The 24,140-nt window shown below is 38.9% G+C and overlaps 1 protein-coding gene across 2 annotated transcripts in view; it reads right to left on the bottom strand.

Annotated features, from left to right (window-relative positions):
• Nucleotides 1-24,140, bottom strand: part of lqfR (clathrin interactor lqfR) — a 364,785-nt gene that overhangs the window by 188,898 nt on the left and 151,747 nt on the right. For both annotated transcript variants that reach the window (XM_090391640.1, XM_090391641.1), the window contains exon 5: nucleotides 19,011-19,142. In XM_090391640.1, coding sequence (XP_090247766.1) covers nucleotides 19,011-19,142 — 132 coding nt within the window. The remainder of the gene's footprint in view (nucleotides 1-19,010; nucleotides 19,143-24,140) is intronic.

Genomic DNA, 24,140 nt, shown 5'->3' with positions numbered 1-24,140 from the left:
TAGCTAAAATGTTTTACTTGTTCCACAGGTTCTCCATTCACAACACAGTTGACATTTTCAATGATTCTGCCTATTTTCATTGTCTTTGTCTTTTTATTGCTGACCTTCATACCATATCTATTACAACAGCTATTCAATTTAGTCAGAGAATCTTGCAGACTTGTAGCGGATTTATTTAGAAGTATAACATCATCCGCATAAAGCAAAGAGCTGACATTAACATCTCCAATTTTGATATCAGGTTTAATACCACATTCCTTCATAATGTGATCCATATAGATAATGAATAACAGAGGGGATAATGTACATCCTTGTCTCACACCAGATTTAACATTAAACCATCTTCCTGTACTTCCTTCAATTCTAACTGCTGACTCACAACTCAAATACAGACTAAGTATTGCTTGATATAATGCCCCATTGACACCATATAACTGCAGCGTATTGAATAGCTTCTCTCTTGGCACCTTGTCATATGCCTTTTCCAAATCAACAAAACTTAAATACAGATCTTTGTTATATTCCCAGGCTTTCTCGACTATTTGTCGTAAAGTGAAGATCTGATCCTGACAGCCTCTATTTGGCCTGAATCCAGCTTGTTCTTCACCAAGCTTTTCTTCCACAATTCTTCTCAACCGTTTCTCAAGTATACTTGCATAGATCTTGCCAGGAACACTCAGTAGGGAAATACCTCTGTAATTCTCACATTCAGTTTTATTTCCCTTTTTATATATGGGTACTATGAGAGCTCTACTCCAATCATCAGGAATTCGTCCCTCTGTCCAGGCTTTCTGAACTATGCAGTGCAGCCACTGTAAGACTCTTATACCACCATACTTCAGCATTTCTGGTCGAATATCATCTACTCCTGCTGCCTTTCCACATTTCAAGCCTTTGATGGCTTTTTCTACTTCAAGTATGGATATGTATTCCTGACTGCATGCCTGGTCAGTGTTTTTTATCACTGTGCTGTCATCACTGCTTGTTTCATTTAGCAGTTTTTCAAAGTAATTACTCCATACTTCAAGGATATCTTTTTCTCCTGTTTTCATTTCACCTTTATCTGGGGGGGGGGGGGGTGGGGGGGGGGGGGGGTGGGGGGGGGGGGGGGTGGGGGGGGGGGGGGGTGGGGGGGGGGGGGGGTGGGGGGGGGGGGGGGTGGGGGGGGGGGGGGGTGGGGGGGGGGGGGGGTGGGGGGGGGGGGGGGTGGGGGGGGGGGGGGGTGGGGGGGGGGGGGGGTGGGGGGGGGGGGGGGTGGGGGGGGGGGGGGGTGGGGGGGGGGGGGGGTGGGGGGGGGGGGGGGTGGGGGGGGGGGGGGGTGGGGGGGGGGGGGGGTGGGGGGGGGGGGGGGTGGGGGGGGGGGGGGGTGGGGGGGGGGGGGGGTGGGGGGGGGGGGGGGTGGGGGGGGGGGGGGGTGGGGGGGGGGGGGGGTGGGGGGGGGGGGGGGTGGGGGGGGGGGGGGGTGGGGGGGGGGGGGGGTGGGGGGGGGGGGGGGTGGGGGGGGGGGGGGGTGGGGGGGGGGGGGGGTGGGGGGGGGGGGGGGTGGGGGGGGGGGGGGGTGGGGAGTTGGGTAGGGCGATAGTGAATGCAGAAGATGTCAAAGTCTTGCAAGATGACTTAGATAGATTGGAGTTCTGGACTAAGGAGAATGGATGTCAATTTAATGTGACAAAATGTAAGGTTATGCATTTCGGAGTGAAAAGATTAGCAGCAGTATACCACATTGGTGGAACTGTACTCCAAGAGATTGATGAGGCCAGGGACTTGGGAGTGTTGGTGGATAGGGAGATGAAGTTTAGGGGGCACATTGCGAAAGTAGCTAAATCAGCTCATCAACTCACTTGGTTGTTGAAAAATACCTTGACGAGCAGAGAAAAACAAGTTATTGTTCCTCTGTACCGAGCCTTGATAAGACCTCATCTCAACTACTGTGCCCAGATTTGGTCACCTCGGTTCCTTCTTGATGGGGAGGAGGTTGAGAGGATCCAGAGGCGAGTGACTAAGATGGTAGCAGGTCTATGGAATGAACCATATGAGAACAGGTTGAAGATTTGTGGGTTGCAGAAACTAGTTGATAGGCGGAAAAGGGGGAGACATGATTGAGACATTCAAATTGCGAAAAGGATTCTATAGGATTAATTCAGATGATATTTTTGAGATCAGGACTGGTGGTGGGAGAACTAGGGGACACCCATGGAAGCTGGGTTCTTTACTTTTAGAGTGGTAAATGAGTGGAATAAGCTGCCAGAGTCTGTTGTGGGTGCTATGACAGTGAGCGAGTTCAAGGCAAGGTATGATAGATACTGTGAGAATGTTGAACAGCTGCGTGAACATGATGTTTTGGGCCTCCCTCGATGAGTCTAAGGACTCCTGGAGTAGCCCGTGGTAATAATAATAATAATAATAATAATATTCAGTGGCAAACTCTGAAGAAAACATTGACTGATTCTGCCAGAGAGGCATGTGGTGAGGTTGTCTGCAAGGATAAAAAAATCAGAACTCCCTGGGGGACACAGCAAGTTAAAGAGGCAGTGAAGGAAAAGAAGAAAGAATATCAAAAGTTCATGTCAAATAAGTCAGCTTGTGCATTAAAGAGAATACAGAGACAAATTCAAGAATGCTAAATACTGTGTAAAAATAGCTAAACAGAAGTCATTGGAGGACTTTGGCAAGAATATAAAAAATAAATATCAAGGTGGCAGCAAAATATTCTGGAGGTTGTTGAAGAAGCTTAGGGATGGAGGAAAGAGTGCTGTAAAAGGAGTTAGAGATGATAAAGGTGACATGAAAATGGGAGAAAAAGATATCCTTGAAGTATGGAGTAATTACTTTGAAAAACTGCTAAATGAAACAAGCAGTGATGACAGCACAGTGGTAAAAAACACTGAACAGGCATGCAGTCAGGAATACATATCCATACTTGAAGTAGAAAAAGCCATCAAATGCTTGAAATGTGGAAAGGCAGCAGGAGTAGATGATATTCGACCAGAAATGCTGAAGTATGGTGGTATAAGAGTCTTACAGTGGCTGCACTGCATAGTTCAGAAAGCCTGTACAGAGGGACGAATTCCCGATGATTAGAGTAGAGCTCTCATAGTACCCATATATAAAAAGGGAAATAAAACTGAATGTGAGAATTACAGAGGTATTTCCCTACTGAGTGTTCCTGGCAAGATCTATGCAAGTATACTTGAGAAACAGTTGAGAAGAATTGTGGAAGAAAAGCTTGGTGAAGAACAAGCTGGATTCAGGCAAAACAGAGGCTGTCAGGATCAGATTTTCACTTTACGACAAATAGTCGAGAAAGCATGGGAATATAACAAAGATCTGTATTTAAGTTTTGTCGATTTGGAAAAGGCATATGACAAGGTGCCAAGAGAGAAGCTATTAAATACGCTGCAGTTATATGGTGTCAATGGGGCATTTATATCAAGCAATACTTAGTCTTCATTTGAGTTGTCAATCAGCAGTTAGAATTGAAGGAAGTACAGGAAGATGGTTTAATGTTAAATCTGGTGTGACACAAGGATGTACATTATCCCCTCTGTTATTCATTATCTATATGGATCATATTATGAAGGAAAGTGGTATTAAACATGATATCAAAATTGGAGATGTTAATGTCAGCTCTTTGCTTTATGCGGATGATGTCATACTTCTAAATAAATCTGCTACAAGTCTGCAAGATTCTCTGACTAAATCGAATAGCTGTTGTAATAGATATGGTATGAAGATCAGCAATAAAAAGACAAGGACAATGAAAATAGGCAGAATCATTGAAAATGTCAACTCTGTTTTGAACCTGTGGAACAAGTAAAACATTTCAGCTACTTAGGCACGATTTTTACTGAAGATGGTAAATTAAATATAGAAATAGACAACAGAATCAGCAAAGCTGGTATGGTGGGAAGTCAATTGAATAAATTCATAGGGAATAAGAGAGAAATTAGTTGGAACACTAAATTAGCTGTATACAAGACAGTGTTGAAACCAGTTTTAACTTATGGATCTGAGAGCTGGATCAAAAGTAAAACACTTGACCAAAGACTAGAGACCGCAAATATGCGAGTCCTGAGAAAGATCAGAGCCGTGAACAGATGGCATCAATGGCAATATCATATTAAAAACGAGGATATTAGGAAAGAACTTGTCATTATCAGCATCCAGGAATGCGTTAGCAGAGCTAATCTCGGGTGGTATGGTCACTTAAACAGAATGGGCAAGGAAAGATTAGCAAAACTAGTGTTCTCTGCCAGGTTGGCAGGAAAACGACCCAGAGGAAGAACAAGATATAGGTGGATTGATACGGTACAAAGTGCCTTAGACGATAGAAATATAAGATCTGATAATGTTGGAGTCTTGACAAGTAACAGACTGATTTGGAGGAAAATTGTAGATAGGAAGTTAGTAATGATGTAATTTTTTTCATGTAGTACTATCATATCCTGTACACCCCTTGAGGGTACATGGCAGGAATTTGATGATATATATATATATATATATATATATATTATTTTTTTATTATTATTTTATTTATTTATTTTTTTTAAGCCTGTGTAGCTCAGTCACTACAGACAAAGCCATTTGGTTAGAAAGACCTGGGTTCGATTTCAGTCAGTAATGAGGAAACTTTATCTGGTCTCTTTTGACTAAAGGTGAGGTAGCCGCCAGTCTCATATGGAGGTAGGGGTGTTTTCCTCTAGTGAATCGAAAAACCTCAACACCACAGGGTAAAAGAATAATTTCTTTTTTTTTGTAATGTATATTGTATTGTGAAACATAATATGAAAGTGGCCAAGAACCGGTGCATTTTAAGCATATGTGACCGAGCTGTTGAGAATGCATCTTTAGTGTATAGAGGATTTGATGGACAGTACAAGGAAGTTCTAAAGAAATACACAAAAATTATATTTTAATGAAGTTACAATGAGTTATTCACCTCTGGATAAAAGGCACACAGTGACACAATACTGGATATATCATCATCATCATCATCAAATTCCTGCCATGTACCCTCAAGGGGTGTACAGGATATGACAGTACTACATGAAAAAATTACATCATTACTAACTTCCTATCTACAATTTTCCTCCAAATCAGTCTGTTACTTGTCAAGACTCCAACATTATCAGATCTTATATTTCTATCGTCTAAGGCACTTTGTACCGTATCAATCCACCTATATCTTGGTCTTCCTCTGGGTCGTTTTCCTGCCAACCTGGCAGAGAACACTTGTTTTGCTAATCTTTCCTCTCCCATTCTATTTAAGTGACCATACCATCTGAGATTAGCTCTGCTAACGCATTCCTGGATGCTGACAATGTCAAGTTCTTTCCTAATATCCTCATTTTTAATATGATATTGCCATTGATGCCATCTGTTCACGCCTCTAATCTTTCTCAGGACTCTCATATCTGCGGTCTCTAGTCTTTGGTCAAGTGTTTTACTTCTGACCCAGCTCTCAGATCCATAAGTTAAAATTGGTTTGAACACAGTTTTGTATACAGCTAATTTAGTGTTCCGACTAATTTCTTTCTTATTCCATATGAATTTATTCAATTGACTTCCCACGATACCAGCTTTGCTGATTCTGTTGTCTATTTCTATATTTAGTTTACCATCTTCAGTAAAAATTGTGCCTAAGTAGCTAAAATGTTTTACTTGTTCCACAGGTTCTCCATTCACAACACAGTTGACATTTTCAATGATTCTGCCTATTTTCATTGTCTTTGTCTTTTTATTGCTGACCTTCATACCATATCTATTACAACAGCTATTCAATTTAGTCAGAGAATCTTGCAGACTTGTAGCGGATTTATTTAGAAGTATAACATCATCCGCATAAAGCAAAGAGCTGACATTAACATCTCCAATTTTGATATCAGGTTTAATACCACATTCCTTCATAATGTGATCCATATAGATAATGAATAACAGAGGGGATAATGTACATCCTTGTCTCACACCAGATTTAACATTAAACCATCTTCCTGTACTTCCTTCAATTCTAACTGCTGACTCACAACTCAAATACAGACTAAGTATTGCTTGATATAATGCCCCATTGACACCATATAACTGCAGCGTATTGAATAGCTTCTCTCTTGGCACCTTGTCATATGCCTTTTCCAAATCAACAAAACTTAAATACAGATCTTTGTTATATTCCCAGGCTTTCTCGACTATTTGTCGTAAAGTGAAGATCTGATCCTGACAGCCTCTATTTGGCCTGAATCCAGCTTGTTCTTCACCAAGCTTTTCTTCCACAATTCTTCTCAACCGTTTCTCAAGTATACTTGCATAGATCTTGCCAGGAACACTCAGTAGGGAAATACCTCTGTAATTCTCACATTCAGTTTTATTTCCCTTTTTATATATGGGTACTATGAGAGCTCTACTCCAATCATCAGGAATTCGTCCCTCTGTCCAGGCTTTCTGAACTATGCAGTGCAGCCACTGTAAGACTCTTATACCACCATACTTCAGCATTTCTGGTCGAATATCATCTACTCCTGCTGCCTTTCCACATTTCAAGCCTTTGATGGCTTTTTCTACTTCAAGTATGGATATGTATTCCTGACTGCATGCCTGGTCAGTGTTTTTTATCACTGTGCTGTCATCACTGCTTGTTTCATTTAGCAGTTTTTCAAAGTAATTACTCCATACTTCAAGGATATCTTTTTCTCCTGTTTTCATTTCACCTTTATCATCTCTAATTCCTTTTACAGCACTCTTTCCTCCATTCCTAAGCTTCTTCAACAACCTCCAGAATATTTTGCCACCTTCTTGATATTTATTTTCTATATTCTTGCCAAAGTCCTCCCATGACTTTTGTTTAGCTAGTTTTACACACTGTTTAGCTTTCTTACATTTGTCTCTGTATTCTGTAAGAGTAAAAGCTGACTTATTTGCCAGGCACTTTTGATATGCTTTCTTCTTTTCCTTCACTGCCTCTTTAACTTCCTGTGTCCACCAGGGAGTTCTGATTTTTTTATCTTTGCACACAACCTCACCACATGCCTCTCTGGCAGAATCAATCAATGTTTCCTTCAGAGTTTGCCACTGAATCTCCAAGGTTTGATTCCTGTTCTCAAACGTCTACAGTTTACATCTGAGAGCTGCTCAACTTTTATTCGCTTTAAAACTTTTTTACATGTTATTCTTTTCAATATGAAATTCAATTTTATCCTGCTCAAGACTAAATAGTGATCACTTCCAATTTCAAATCCTCTGTACACTCTGGTGTCCTGCACCAGGGAGAAAACATCACTATCAACAATAACATAGTCAATGAGACTTTTCTTATTCCTAGCCTCTTCTCTCCATGTGAATTTGTGCACATTTTTATGTTGGAACATGGTGTTAGTAATAACCAGTCCATGTCCTGAGCAGAAATCCAACAGATATTTGCCATTATTATTAGCTTTGCTCTTTTCTCCAAATTTTCCCAAAATATTTTTGTATGTCTCACAATCATTTCCCACTCTACTATTTAGATCCCCAACAAGGACCAACTTTTCCTTTTTCATTGTGTCAGTTGCTTTTTCTAAAGCCTCAAAAAATTCCTCCACTTCTACCTTAGTAGAGCCTTCTGTGGGACCATAGGCACAAATAAGTCTCATTGTCCAGTTCCCCATTCTCATATTTGCCCACATTACTCTACTTGAGACTGACTGCCATTCAAGAAGATTAGCCTCGTATTTTGTGTTGAATACTATGGCTACTCCTTCTTTTCCTTGATTGTTATTGCCTGAATATAACATTTTGTATTTATTGCTCAGAAAGATCTCACCAGTTTTGGTCTTTTTTGTTTCAGTCACCCCTATTATGTCGATCTGGTACTTATCTAATTCCTCAGCTAGCTCCATTTCTTTGCCATTCAGGCTTCTTACGTTGATAGTACCGATCTTTAACTCTGGTGATGTTGAGTTGGGCTTTGTTTTCAGATTTGTTCCAGTAGCTGACTTTTCGCTGTTCGCCCTGGTTCCCTGGCGAAAACAACGGGGGCCTTGTTTAACCGGGCGACGCCCCAGCCGGCATGAAATTTTGTCATGTTGTACCATCATTTTTTATTTTGGTTTAACCAATAAGAATACAATTTGGTCGGCTAAATCCCAAATTGCCAGCCCATCCTCGTTCGTTCAGTATCAAAGTAGATACCCAACAGGGTGCACCACGAGAAGGTGAGGATTGGACATTAGGTCAGAAGCCCTGGTCGGTTCTCCGCATTCCTTTAAAGGCTATGTGGAGGTCTCCTCTCAGTTATACAGCTTTGACCCTTAAGCACCCCTACTGGATATATATGTTTACTAAATGTGATTAGCAATTACTGTAAATATTATTATAATAATTAAATTATTTATTTGGATATATTTGGAGTAATTTTTGAGTAGAGCTAGAGTAATTAATTTCTCAAGGTCAAACTTGGTTAATGTTTTGGCATTTGAAACAGAGAACAAAAAAGTAAAATCATCTTTTCAAAGACAAGCCCATGGATTATGTCAACATGCCCTGCAATGTTCTCAACACACAAAAGTAAATGAAGAATGACAAATTTAAACTTTACAAGAAAGTTGTGATTATCCTTCAATTTCTTTCTTTATGAAAAGCTACTACAGACACAGTTGACCCACTATGTGTAACAACCACAGAAATATTTATTACAAGCAGACTGTTTGCTATACTGAATGTCTTAACACTGTACTAATCAGAGAGCATAAGGTGGGATTGCTAAGAAGTTTATTATAGTTGGGATTGCTATAATAAGAGTCAACTGTATTCAGTGAAGTTCCTCTATGACAAGTATTAATTTTACCATCATTCATAACTTCCAATATTAGAATAAATCAAAGCTCATATGTTGATAATTGGTTTAAGAATACATTGTGGTTGGTCAGTGAATTTAGTGCTCATGTAAAATTGGTGATTTTTGTCTGTTTTATGGTGTTTTTTCCTTAGAAAATTAGTGCTTTACAGTATATTAGTAGATTTTAGTGTTTTATAGTATATAAGTGTAGATTTCAGTGTTTTTAGTGTATTTAGAATTTTATAACATATTTTTATTAAGATATTTCAACAATAAGTTTAAGTTTAAGTTTAAAATGGCATCAAAAACGCACAAGTAAAGTAATGCTAAAAAGAACACTGCAGGCAAGACAAGGCTAGTCCTGCTAACGGGGTTATTGAAGTTGTGGAGGAGGTTAATGAAAACAAATTAACCTCCAAATAGCAAATTCAGGCAGATCATCATAGAAATAACGCGAGAATTACAAAAAGTTGAAAGGCATAAAATGAACACAGGCAGCAAATAAAAATTAAGCAGCAAAATAAAGAACAAAGCACGGAAAAAGGTAAGTCAGGAAGTAACGGAAATCAAGTAAGTGACGTTGTTAATAAAAAGAAAGTTATTTGGTATCGTGACCCTATAATAGAACATGCTATTGATGAGCGAGTTATCACTTCGAGTTTTCCTGGAGCGAAAATTAACAATATAAAGGAAGCAATTCAAAAACAGAAAAAAAAGTAAACAAAACTGCAATTGTAGTAGCTACTAGCAACTTAAGTAGCAATAAGTTCAGCATGAGAGAGGACATGAAAAGGTTGTTAGAAGATGCGAGAGTAAATAGTGACAAAGTAAAAATCGTCAGTATTTTACCTTGATATGATAAAAATGAATTAAGAAGAAGAGCTATGATGGCAAATGATTTGATGCATAGGGCAAGTTTTTGGATGTGTGGAGTGAATTTGAGGGAATACTGGATTTGTATAAGAGAGAGACAGCCCACACCTGAAGGCATTTGGTATCAGGAGTCAAGAAAAACAAATAACTGGTATGAGACGTAACAGAGAGAGAGAGAGAGAGAGAGAGTCAGGGAAACTAAATTATAAAGGGAGGAATGGTGAGAATGTGAGTGTAAGAGCAACAATATTATAGAACAGTGTTGATGACGAGAATGGGCTTTGTCGTGGAAATGTTGACGAGGAGAGAACAATTTTGACTTTGTGTTGGTCTGATTCGGGGCCATCAAGTGTGTGCAAAGATGTCTACATGTATCCTTTCTTTTAGTGTTATACGGTGATCAGCATTCATTTTAGAAATTATGGACTTGACAACAGTGTTATAACTCTTTTAATATCCTGACATTTTGATCTTCATATTAAGATCATTCTGGAGCATATACAAATATACAGGACAAGCTAAGTTACATTACATACAGTAAGCTAAAGAAACAATGAATTGATCACAAGTTATTCTACTGGCATGACCTCTAGTGAAAAAAAAAAAATTAATAATTTATAAACTACATCAAGCTAAATTCAATTTATGATAACATGAATAAACATTCTTTATTCATGTTATCATAAATCACCACCCAACACAAAAACTAAGTGTCATTAACACTAAAAAACAGGGCTCTGAAGATCTGCTCCAATGAACAGGCACTGAAAGACGAATTTAAAGTTATCAGCAATACTTTTCAAAAAAATGGGTATACAGCCAAAACACTATTAACAAAATTCTCTACAAGACCTCAATAATAAACAAAGACAAACCAGACTACAATAAAACTATAACCATTCCTTACATTAAAGGGACATCAGATAAAATAAACAGAATACTACAAAAATACAACCTCAAAGCCACCTTTAAATTTATTGCCACGCAGGTGCAATAAATTAAAAAGCTTACTCAACTCATCCAAAGACCCACTCCCTGCGCTGGCCCACCCTGGAGTATACTGTATTTATTGCACCTGTAACATACCATATATAGGAGAAACAGGATGCACAATTCCTATCAGACAAAAAGAACATAAACGACACATTAAATATAATAATTATGGTGAAGCTGGCCTTTCTGATCATGCCCTGAACACCTTACATACAATTGACTGGAAAAGCACTAGTTGTCTACACTAAAACATGGAATAAACACAAATTTAAGGAAGCCTGTGAGATTATTACCAACCACCCCAATCTGAAAAATAATGATGGTCTAAAAATCCCAAACATATTGAAGACATATATTCAACCCACGGAACCTTCCTCTAAGAGCAACTATTAACAGGACTGTAAAAAATCCAGGATCCTAAATCAAAAATAACAAATGTAATGCTAAAAATAGAACTTCATTGTTACTGAAAGAAAACTATCTGTAAGAAAGAATGTTTATTCATGTTATCATAAATAGAATTTAGCTTGATGTAGTTTATAAACAATTAATTTTTTTTCTTTTTTTTCACTAGAGGTCATGCCAGTAGAAAATCTTGTGATCAATTCATTGTTTCTTTAGCTTACTGTATGTAATGTAACTCAGCTTGTCCTGTATATTTGTATATGCTCCAGATCAGTGGTTTTTAAACTGTGGGGCACGACCCCCAGGGGGGGAATAGCTTGAAGGGGGGGGGGGGCATGGCATACTTTCCTACAGATAAAAATTAAAACTGCCCTAAATCAGTTTAAAAAATAACAACAAATAAAAATACAGAATGAAAAACTTTTGATGATACAGGTTTTATTGGCAAAGGATTCCCAACTTTGAGCCAAAAAGCAATGAAGATCCTTATTCCTTTGGCAACAACTTATTTATACGAGAAAGGCTTTTCTGCCATTTCTGATATTACATGACGTTTTGATAAATCTTTGTTCTCAAACACAGGCCCATCCATCATATTAGACTTTGACATTTAAATGTTTGATTATTTTTACAGAGAAAAATTAAATACTTGTTAGTTAAATATTGTTTCATTTCAATACTTGTTAGTTAAATATTGTTTCATTTCACTACATATTTTGGTTAATTGCAAGTGTTAAAACTAATTTTTATTGCAGGATAATATTGTGATACTTTAATTATTTTGTGTCAAAAACTGTTAAATAGTATGTAGAAAACACAAAATAAACAATAAAACATCAAATTTAGTATGACTTCTATTTAGATAAATAAAATCGGCGGCAGGGGGGGGGGGGGGGGCTGTTTTCTCTTGTCAGGTGGGGCTCAGAGGTAAAACGTTTGAGAACCACTGCTCCAGATGAAATTTTTGTCATGTTGTACCATCATTTTGTATATTGTATAGCATCATTTTGTATAGCATTAAAAAGACAAAGAAAATGAAAATAGGCAGAAACATTGAAAATATCAACCGCATTGTGAATGGAGAACTTATAGAACAAGTAAAACATTTCAGCTACTTAGGCACGATTTTTAGTGAAGATGATAAATTAAATATGGAAATAGACAACAGAATCAACAAAGCCAATATGATAGGGAGTCAACTGAATAAATTCATATGGAATAAGAGAGAAATTAGTCGGAACACTAAATTAGCTGTATACAAGACAGTTTTAACTTATGGATCTGAGAGCTGGGTCAGAAGTAAAACACTTGACCAAAGACTAGAGACCACAGATATAAGAGTCCTGAGAAAGATTAGAGGCATGAATAGATTGCATCAATGGCAATATCATATTAAAAATGAGGATATTAGGAAAGAACTTGACATTGTCAGCATCCAGGAATGCATTAGCAGAGCTAATCTCAGGTGGTATGGTCACTTAAACAGAATGGGCGAAGGAAGATTAGCAAAACAAGTGTTCTCTGCCAGGTTGGCAGGAAAACAACCCAGAGGAAGACCAAGATATAGGTGGATTGATACGGTATAAAGTGCCTTAGACGATAGAAACATAAGATCTGATAATGTTGGAGTCTTGACAAGTTACAGACTGGTTTGGAGAAAAATTGTAGATAGGAAGTTAGTAATGATGTAAATTTTTCATGTAGTACTATCATATCCTGTACACCCCTTGAGGGCACATGTCAGGAATTTGATGATGCTCCAGATGATCTTAATATGAAGATCGAAACGTTGGGATATTAAAAGAATTATTTATAACATGGTTGTAAAAGTCCATACATGTTTAATACACTAGAGAAAAATAGAGAGATCTGCAAGATGTCCAATTCTGTCGTGCAGACTGTATACAAGAGTATACCAAAGAATATGCAAGTAGAGTATTATGTTTGTAGACAAATGCTAGGAGTATTAGAAACAAAGAGGTACAATTTGTTACTTAGTCAATATATCGGGACCTCAGATTGAAGCTATTAGTGAGACCTGGCTATCAGAATCAGACATACTAACTGGTATCGAGTGTAAAGGGTACACTATTTTTAGGAAGGATAGAGAGAGGATGGGAGAGTAGTGTGTGTGTGTGCTGCTAATGATATCAGAAGACTTGAATCCAGTTAAGAGTTGAGACCTATGATTGTAGTACTACTATTAACATTATTTCATGTGGCAGCGACTCTGAAGCCATCTGTTGTGAGGTAGAATCTAACAAGATCTAACATAGCGGGGTGTTGTTACAGACCTGGTGGATCGGTTGCTAGCAATGAAGAATGCATCATCGAATAGACAAGATCAGCGTGAAAATAGTAATCATAATGGGCGACTTTAATTATCCAAATATTGATTGGGTAGCAGTAGAATCTCATTAGAAGAATGAAATTGCATTGATTGAGCAATTGCAAGACATCTTCCTCAAGCAGCATGTGACAGAAGGAATTCTAACTCAAATATTGTTATATTTGATTATAGTGTCAGAGGACATTTCAGTTAAAGATGTAACCATTCTGCCTCTGGTTGGTGACAGTGATTATGCGGTACTCTCTTGGGAAGTGACCAAGTTTATGAATGTTACATTCAGAAAAGGTTACATGCTGAACCACAAAGCAAGAAATTATGACCAACTGAGGAGTATACTAAGTTCAGTGGAATGGAATCGGATGATGGATGGGAAGAATATCAACAGTGCATGGGAAGCGTTTAAACAATACTTAAATGATGGAATATCAGAGTGTGTCCTGAAAGTTCAAAGAATAAATAGGGGGAGTCAAGTGGTTGTTTAATCTTATCAGGCAAGAGAAAAGGATGATGTCAAAAGAATCCCGCATGCATAAGGATTTTGTGCGTTATGAAAATTAGAAGCGTCAGACTAGAACAGTCATTGTACAGAAGGCAAAGTCTGAGTATGAAAAGATATTGGCAATGAATGCTAAAGACAACCCACAAAAATTCTATCAATATGCTGCAAGTAAAAGAAAGAATAAATATGAAAGAATAACTCTTATAAATGAAGATGGCATGAGGGTTAAAGATGCAGAGGCTGTTCAACTAATGAGTGCCCATTTTGTTAAAAACTATCAACCTGACGTACACAACATTAAGCTGTCTGCTACCTCTTCACTGGATGAAAAAACTCAGTTGTATGAGGATGATGTATTACAGCTGTTGCACAAACTGAATAAGAATTCAGCAATAGGGACTGATGGGATATCAACATGTGTGCTAAAAGAGTGTTCAGCTGAACTGGCTATTCTTTTGACCAGGCTGTCTATTATGAGTCTCAAAACAGGGAAGATTCCACAGGAATGGAAACAATGTATGGTAATTCCATTGCACAAGGGTGGTGTAAAGACTGTTATATCCAACTATCGACCAATTAGTATCGCAGGAGTAGTGGTTAAGATTTTGGAAAAATTGGTCAGGGCTAGCATTCAGAAATGGGTTGACAGTGAATCTCTACTTTGCAATGAGCAACATGAGTTTACTAAAGGAAGATCATGTATTAGCAACTTGCTCACATTCTATAACAATGTTACCATTGAACTAGACAAGGAGAATGGATACACCATGGTACTTTTGGATTTTTCTAAAACTTCTGACAGAATACAGCATGGTAGACTGTTGTATAAATTGGAGAATATGGGTTTGGATTATAGAACATTAGCATGGATAAGAGAATGACTGACTGACATATCAAAAGGTGGGAACGAGGGGGGATGTGAGTCTGCAAGATTTACAGTAACAAGTGGTGTACCACAAGGATCAGTTCTTGGACCACTGTTATTCAATCTATACATTAATGATATTCGGAAGGATTTGACAAGCAATGTACAGCTATTTGTTGATGATGCAAAGATAGGCATGGTAATTAGGAGTATGGCTGATATTCAGTACTTGCAGAATGATTTGAATAGGCTGCAATTGTGGGCATGAGAAAATGGATATCAGTTCAATGTGTAAATGTAAAGTTATTCACTTTTCAGTGATTAGATATCCAATGTCGTATTACACTCATGAGCAGTTGAATTAGAGATACCTGCCGTGTTGGTGAAATGGTCGCACCGGCAAATTCTATTCCATTTGCCGGTGCTTTGGTCGCACCGGCAAATGGAATAGTGGCATGTGAGAGATGTCTTCAGACCTTGTAATGACCGTCTGACTAATAGTCGAGCACAGAATGGGGAAGACTCAAGATCTCAGCGAATTCGATCGTGGCCAGATAGTTGGAGCCAGATGTATAGGGCACTCCTTCTCTGAAGTCATGCAGGCACTGGGCTTTTCACAGGCCGCTGTGTACCATGAGTACATGGAATCGGGTAAAACCACAGCCGCCAGGTAAAACTGCCATGGTGTACAACGTGTCGATGATGGGATGCAATCGGCTAGCTTGGATGGTAACAGCAGATAGACGGGCCACAGTGCCGCAGATCACTTGCCAATTCAACGCTGGACAACAACGATGTGAGCAGCCACACCATCCAGAACCATCTCCTCGCTACGGGGTACAGAAGCAACTGTCAGACTAGGGTACCTGTGCTCACCGCACGTCACAAGGCACAACGATTAGCATGGGCGCAGGAACACTGCCATTGGACCCTCGACACATGGCAAAAGGTCACCAGGACTGATGGGTCGAGGTACACGTTGGTACATGCCGATGGCAGGGTACGAGTACGTTGCCAAGCACATGAAGGGATGGATCCCTCATGCCAGCAGGGTACAGTTCATGCCGGTGGTGGTATCCTCGTATGGGGATGAAATGGGACCCCTGGTACATCTACCATCATCCCTCATCGGCGAATGATACAGGGACCGGCTGTCAGATCACGTGCACCGATTTCTGCGCCTACAGCAAGACAATACACCGGCCCACCGCTCCCGAATTGTGGCCGAGTGAGTGGATGAACACTCCACAGATATGAGGATGCTTGGCTGGCCCCCGAGGTCCCCTGACCTCAATCCTACTGAACACATCTGGGATGCTATCGAGAGAGATATACATGCCCTCGACCCTGCTCTGACCAATCTCCGTGCATTGTGGGAGGATGTACAGCGGTCATGGATCAGTTTGGTTTCCCAAAGCTTCCGGTGCCTTGTGGAGTCCAAGCCACGCAGCATGTGCTCCACAGGGGGTGTTACCCGCTACTCGGCAGATATCTCTAATTCAACTGCTCATGAGTGTATATTGGTGGGATTACGCTTGAAGAAACTGATGAGGCTAGGGATCTTGGAGTGTTAGTAGATAGGAAATTGAAGCTCAAGGGGCCATGTAGCAAAGATTGCAAATACAACTCAAAAGATAATTGTAATGCTGGAACAAACTTTGATATGTAAAGATAAGGATGTCATTTTGCCTCTTTACAAAGCCTTGATAAGACCTCACTTGGTCTAATGTGCACAGGTCTGGTCTCCTGATTTCCATTGTGATTCTGATATATTGGAGAGAGTGCAAAGGAGTGTGTTAAATATGATATCAGGATTGTGGAATACTGATTATGAAGACAGATTGAGAATTTGTAGACTGCTGACACTAGCAAACACGAGAAAGAGGGGAGATATGATTGAGACTTACAAACTTCTGAAAGGGTCATACAGGATTTTCACTGATGAAATTTTTCAATGTATGAAGGGTGGGGAAAGGACAAGTGGGCATCCTTGGAAGCTGATAATGAATGCTGATAAGAAGGGGGTGAAGACTAGATTTTTCTCTCATAGGGTGGTGTGTGATTGGAATGGACTGCCACTGCATATGTGAGTTGGACTCACAACTCATACTTATTCTTGAATTCATTCACACTGCTTGCAGCAGTGTGAATGAATTCAAGAATAAGTATAATGACTGGTGTGTTCTTGATTTTAGGAGAAGACTAGGTGGATTTATGAGAGTCTGGTGCAGGGGGAGGAATGGGTTGCTCATCACTTTATTAAATTCTTTAATTGAGACTTGTCTTCTCTGTATGTGTTAGTGGAGCAATGTTAGATAGGACAGGCAGTCAGGGGAGAGGGATGCCTATCAGTATCCCACTAATTGTGTGTATGGTAGAGTTTAGCTGAATGTCTATAATGTTAGTATGCACACTTCTTTCCCAGACGGGGGCACAGTATTCTGCTGCAGAGAATGCGAGGGCTAGTACAGATGACCTTAGGACTTCTCCATCACAACCCAAGGTTGTTCCAGTGAGCCTTGTAATGATATTGTTTCTCATTTTAATTTTGTTGGGCAGATTGGTGATGTGTCTTTTATAGGTTAGGCTTCTGTCCAGGCTCATGTTGTACCATTTTGCCAGAGAAAGAGAGGTTGAGGTGCCGATTTGCCTCTGCATTGTTCAGGTGGAATACTGTGGACACAATTTTTGTTGGATTTGGCTTCAGTACTCTTCCCAGGATGTTCAGGTCTGTGTTCAAGGTTGATTCCCGTTGGCAAAGAAATCTGGGCCTGCTCTTTTTTTCTGCCAATATGGACCTGGATCTTTCTGCTAGAGAGAATGAATTCAAAAAGCTGGAAAGTTTTTTTGTACCTTATAATATTGCCTCACTTTAGGAGGAGGCCCCTGATCCAGACTGTGTCATAAGCTGATGTTAGGTCAATGAAAGTGGCTCCAGATTTAAGATTCTTCTGGAAGCTTGCCTCAATCTGTGTTGTCAGGGCCAGGACCTGGTCACAGCAACTTCTTCCCGGCCTGAAGCCAGCTTGTTCAATGAGGAGTGCTCTTTCGATGTATGGTGAAATTCTTTTTAAGGAGAATTCTTTCGAAGAGCTTAAAGAGCAGAGCAAGGAGACAGGTCGTAGATTTTTGACCTCATTTGGATCTTTCCCTGGGCACAGCAATTATTTTGACTTCCTGACACAGATTTGGTTGTTTTCCATTCATTATAATTTTTAAGAAAAGGGCAGCCAGCCATGTTTGACCTCGTTGGCCAAGATATTTTAGAAACTCAGGGATGATACCATCCACTCCTGCAGCCATGCCACTCTTGGTGAGTTTTAAGGCTTCCTGTACCTCTTCCTGAGATACTGGGTGTACAAGTTCAGGAAGCTTGGGACCCATCTTTAGGTTTTGTCCAATGGAAGATTGCGCAGCTGTTTTCCTGATAGAGGTAGGATGTATCTTGGAGGTTTCAGAAATGATTAGCCATTTGATCAGGAGTTATCTCTGGTGGTTTGTGTATTGTTGGTTTTCCCCACCTAATTTTCTCAGAAGTGACCAGCTTTTCTGGCTAGATGGGGTGAAATCAAGTTCATGGATGGTTGAGATCCATCTTTCCTTTCTGTTTTTGTGCAGCGTTGCTATGAGCTCCTTAGCGACAGTTGGGTCTTCAGTCTCTTCATATTTGGCTAAAAGTTCCTAACTTGTAGTTTTGATTAGATTGACAAATCTGGGATAGCAATTAGGGGTGGATGGTATTGCTGTAATGATCTGCTCAATTTGTTGCTCAAATGCATTCTAGTTGGATCTGCCAAGGTTCCATCTAGCGACTAGTGTTCCACTGATGATTGGGATCAATGTGCCTACACTCTATTAGTGTAGGACAATGCTGGTTATTAGAGAATATGTTGAGGATGGTTCTGGTTGTTGGCAGAGGATGATCTTCAGTCTTTAGAGACTATGCACAGATCTGGGGTGTAGGTTCTGTTTCATCTGGCTGAGTGAAGAGTACCTTCCTGCTTGGCATCGTAAATCAAATACAGATTATATGTATCCATCCAGCTTTTAGCATTAACTCAAGTAAGCAGAAGCAGCCATTGGGGTGATAAACGTTTGTACATAAGCAATGAATTAAAAATTAAAAAATAAAGTTCACAGAAAAATACAGTAATCTAACTCTTTTAAGAAACAAATTTTCTAATTAGTACATTAGTAGATAATAATAAATAAGTCAAACCTGTGATCAGAAGAATCTTCAAAACTTCGTCTTCTAACAAATGAAAATTTAGGAAGCCTGCTTCCTTTATTAGTATCAAAGTCCTCAAACTCGTTTCTTCGTCTTGATTCTAAGTCATACTTATCATTGTACCTATAAAAGTGCACTTAAATCATTTTCTTTTAACTGTAATAGCAAAAGTTTTGTTAAAGATAATGTAAAATCTATATTTGTAAATATGAGTAACAAGACTGAAAAATATATTAATGTATAAAAAAGTATTGTATTACAATTTATGTGGCTTGGTTTAAACAAGGTCTAAAAAAAAAAGGAGTACAACAATGGCAAGACAATTGCACTACACAAAATATCAAAAAAGAGGTAGCAAAGTATAAATTTGCTACCTCTGTAAAATGTATAAATTTGATATTTCTGAAATAGCCAAGTTAAGAGAAAATAGATGAATCAATATTCAGAAATGAGCAGAGATATCTTTTATGGGAGGTAAGCATGGGTATCAAAATTTTTTGTAGTAATTTTCACCTTCAAAAAAAAAAAAAAAAACCATGAAGATTAGTAAACTTATCGTGCAATTAGTACCTTTAAATGGCCAATCTAGAGATCAAACGTAAATTTTTTAAGCCACTGCCTCCAATATTTAAATAACTAGTTACTTTCATTAACTCAATAAAATGTAGGCAATTATCCAAATAAGGTTATCATATGAAGACAATTAAGGTAAATGAATAACGTAATTATATGGAAACAAAGTAAATGGATGCAACTGATATTAAGTCTTAGATGAGAGGTGTGACAAAAGACTACATGGCCAAGCACTACATAAACTGAGTGGATGGGTGGGAATGGATAATATGCTGGTAGCATGGATAAGGGGGGAGAAGTGTGTATTTAACACTTGCAAAAAAGTATACTGTATATGAAGCATATCACATCATTCAGAGATACTTGTTCTGAGAATGTGGGAGAGGCATGTGGATTAAGGTCTCTGCTGACACTTTCTTTACAGTTGCCTTTTTAGCATAAGAGGTTTATCACAAAAGCAGATTATATCTCCTTTTCATCTTTCCACCTTCGGAAAGATGAAAAGGAAAGATAACCCAACATGCCTGGGAGCAGGTTAGGTTATCTCCCTCACAATCAGGCTATTTCAGTATTTTGCACCTACATCTTTGTAATTGAGCTCTTTACTGCCAACACTGAGCACAGATGGCAGAACCATGACAGACAGTATGAGAATGACCATACTTCTGACAAGACAGTGCAAAGGATTCAGAACGTGTATCCTAAGAGGACAGATGAGATACTCTGCTTTCACTGATGTTGGAGGTGGAGGTTCAATGCGTTGAATGTAACAACGCTCCTGGTTGGAACCAAGTAACATCCCGACATACGAAGATTCTCCTTATGCCCTGTCCTTTAGTTCAGAGAAGTTTCCTTGTCGGGAATGTTTATGAGGTTCTCACTTCAATATTACTCCTCGAGAAATTATCACACTTGTTGGGGGGTGAGGGGAGAACTGCAATTGGTATTCTCCCAATACATGTGGTTTCAATAAGAATGTTCCTTGAACAGAGGTTTCTAACAGATTGTGAATGTCCACTCAGAAAAATGTCACAGGGTTATATTTTCCTGAGTGAACATTTGCCTGTTGAATGCATAATTAAGGATGGTATAACAGTAAGATGAGATAACAGTAAGGATGAGAATAACAGTAAGAGGAGTTATGAAATAAAAAACGCACAGATCACAAAAATTGCTAGTTGTACAGAAAACTAAATCAGAGTATGAAAAGAAATTGGCTATACAAGCTAAAGGCAATCCAAAAGAATATTATGCTGAAAGTAAAAATGAATGTGGAAGAATAATTTTATTGAATGCAGAGGATACTCTTGTGTCAAAAGCTGATGAGATTGCTCAATTAATGAGTGCTCACTTAACTAAGATCTACCAATCAGGTGTAACATGGTGTACAGTGCTATCACTGAGTGAAAATAAAGGGACACATAACAGTGAGGTTTAAGAGGTGTTGCATAACCTGAATATCAATTCAGTAACAGAGCCAGATAAGGTATCAACATGTATGCCAAGCAAGTGTTCAGCCAAAATGGCTTCTCTTGACATATTTGTATAACTTGAGGCTAAGCTCAGGAAAGATCCCACAGGAATGGAAAGAATTATGATAGTTCCATTGTACAAAGATAGTGCAAAAAACCAATGTGTCTAACTATCAACCAATTGGTATCTCCAGAGTGGTGGTGAAGATTTTCAAGAAGTTAATAAAAACTTTCAGACAGAAATGGATTGACCCTAGCTATACTTTGTAAAGAACATTATGAGTTTACTAAAGGGAAGGTTATGTTTTAGCAATCTGCTCATATTTTATAATAATGTTACTGACAAATTGGCTACAACAAGGGAATGGATAAACTATGATTCTGTTAGACATAGCTCAGCCATTTGATAAGATTCCACATGAAAGACTTGTGTAAACTGGAGAATATGGAGTTGGAATATAAATGACTGACTTGGATAACTGGCTGGCTGCTGATAGATATCAGCAAGCTGTAGGTAATGAGTATGAATCTACCAGATTTAAGATGACCAATGGTGTATCCCAGGGATCAGTCCATGGACCAATAGTTATTCAGTCTATAGATTAATGATATTGGGAAAGACCAGGCAAGATTCAATTGTTTTTTGATGACACAATGATAGGCAGAGTAATCAGGGATGCTACTGATGTAAAGTTCTGCATTCTGGCCTGATGAAATTTCCAACAACATACAAGGTGGTATCAAAAAGTTTCAAGACTAGCTCTGTTTACGAGAAATTACTTTATTTATCTAGGTTTACAGACTATCACCTTCAAAATAGTCCCCTTGCAATACAATAGTCAATACAGCACTCCCAGCATTCTTGCCACTTCTGGAATGTGTCCTGGAAATCTTCTTTACGAAGCATATCAAGCACCTTCTGTGATTCGCACTGGATCTCCGCAATGGTGTCAAAACAGTGACCTTTGAGCTGGGTGAAGAGGACAAAGTCTGCAGAAGCCAAATCTGGTGAGTAGGGGTGGGTGCGGAAGTGAGATCATCTTGTTTCTGGCGAGAAACTCGCGTGTGAGGAGAGCTCGGTGACAGGGTGCATTGTCATCGTGGAGCATCCAGTTTTTCACACGCCACATCTGGTCGCTTTCGCCAAATGTCCTCCCTCAGACGCCTTAAAACCTGGCAGTAGAACTCGCTATTGACGGTCTGGCCCCTGAGGATGAATTCTCGATGCACAATGCTGCGAATGTCAAAAAAGACAATGAGCATGCACTTGGTTGAGCTGCGGACCTGCCTCGCCTTTTTCGGTCGTGGAGATGATGGGCTCTTCCACTGTGAAGACTGTTGCTTCGTCTCAGGGTCGTAACCGTACACCCAAGTTTCGTCACCAGTAATGATCCTTGAATTTCATGTTTGCTCTTTGTTCTAATTTGCTGTCCATGGTAACGCAGGTGGTCAGAATAGCATCAATTGCACAGCTTCCAATGTACACAGGATGATGTCATTTGGCACACTGACTTTAGGTAGGTAGGTGCTCCCTGTGACTGTGCGTGCAGCCTTGTGCTGCCATCTGTTGGCGTGTTACAAACCTAGTCTTGAAACTTTTTGATACCACCTCGTACTATATTGGCGAGATTATGCCACGAGAAACTGATGAGGTTAGAGATCCTGGAGTTATGCTGGATAGGAAACTGAATTTCTCTGTACAGTAGTGTATTCTATAAAGAGTACACAACTTCAGGGTTCCACTACTAACCTCACAAAAGTATTTAAATTTTCTTGGTTTCTTTAGAGTTCAAAGTGAAACCCGAAATTCCTGTGACTTTTCAAGTCTAAAAGTTATGTCAATGCAACCGATAACTGAAAGCAATAACATAAGTGTGTGTGGTGTGTGTTATACATTTTGCTTTTAAAATGTTGCTATTATTAAGTAATTCATCTTTAATTAGTATTAAGCTACTGTTCACTTTTATCCTTGTTTACAGTGCTCTTTCCATTTTTCGAAAATGTGGCAAAGCTGTACAGGAGAAGAAACCAGCATACTGGAATTGGCTGCTAGTGGAATCAATCTTCCTTTCCTGTGTATATAACAAAAATCTGAAACAGCTGGAAAAAAAATTATCAACGGATTCAAAACTGATACTGAAAAGACTGAAAGCAGAAACTATTGATGGTGCCCAGAAGCAGTCATTGCAATAAATCCATAAATCAATAATGGATGATCTCAGTGGCAGCTGGTGATAATAGAAACAGGTGGAGCCAGAGGCCAAAAACAACTTAATTTTTTTAATATTTATATTGTGGTTCTATTATTGATTTATAGTTATTATTTCTATTACAATAATGTTTAGTCAGACTCCACTGATGCATTGAGCTATTAATTTTTTTAAAATTGATAACTCAAATCAAATCAAATCAATAGTTTATTGATGAACAAAATCAATAAACTATCGATTTTGTTCATAGTTAAAATATAGTGTTTATGGATGAAATAAAAATTTAAACTTTAAAATAAATTATAACAAAAAATCACAACAATAATTAAACACACTAAAAACAATACAACAGAACAACAACAAGAATAAATAATAAGACAATGAAAGAATCGTGCGCTATTTATGTACAAACGCAATGATTGGGCCAGACTAAACGGGCCCCAAGGTAAGCTTTGCACCCGGTAAACAAATACAATCGCTAGTGTACATTCTCATAGATGCCCTGTGTTCTACAGGTAAAAAATAGGGCCAACCGTGGCTGGCCCCAGAGACCGTACTAAGTCTCATTATACAATTTGCCACAAAATAGTACAGTATTTTTTTTTTAATAATCAATAAAACATGTTGGAAATAGATCAAAAAATAATAATTACAAGAAACATGTTTTTAAAACTACAATTATCGGGCTACTTATACAAATATAAGTGGGGGCCCGGCCCCTATAGATGAGCCGTCCCTGGATGATCTCAATATCTCTAAAGCATTTGATGACGCTTCGTTCCCAAATCCTATCACTACCCCTCTAAGCAATTGGCTATAACTGTTGTCAACTCCGTTTCTAACTCTTTTGCACTACCACAAACACA

This window comes from Typopeltis vanoorti, chromosome 4 (genome assembly GCF_054136105.1).
Source record: "Typopeltis vanoorti isolate ZY-2024b chromosome 4, IOZ_Tvanoo_1.0, whole genome shotgun sequence".
In the NCBI taxonomy this organism is placed as follows: domain Eukaryota; kingdom Metazoa; phylum Arthropoda; class Arachnida; order Uropygi; family Thelyphonidae; genus Typopeltis; species Typopeltis vanoorti.
This window is presented reverse-complemented; position numbering and strand designations above follow the sequence as displayed.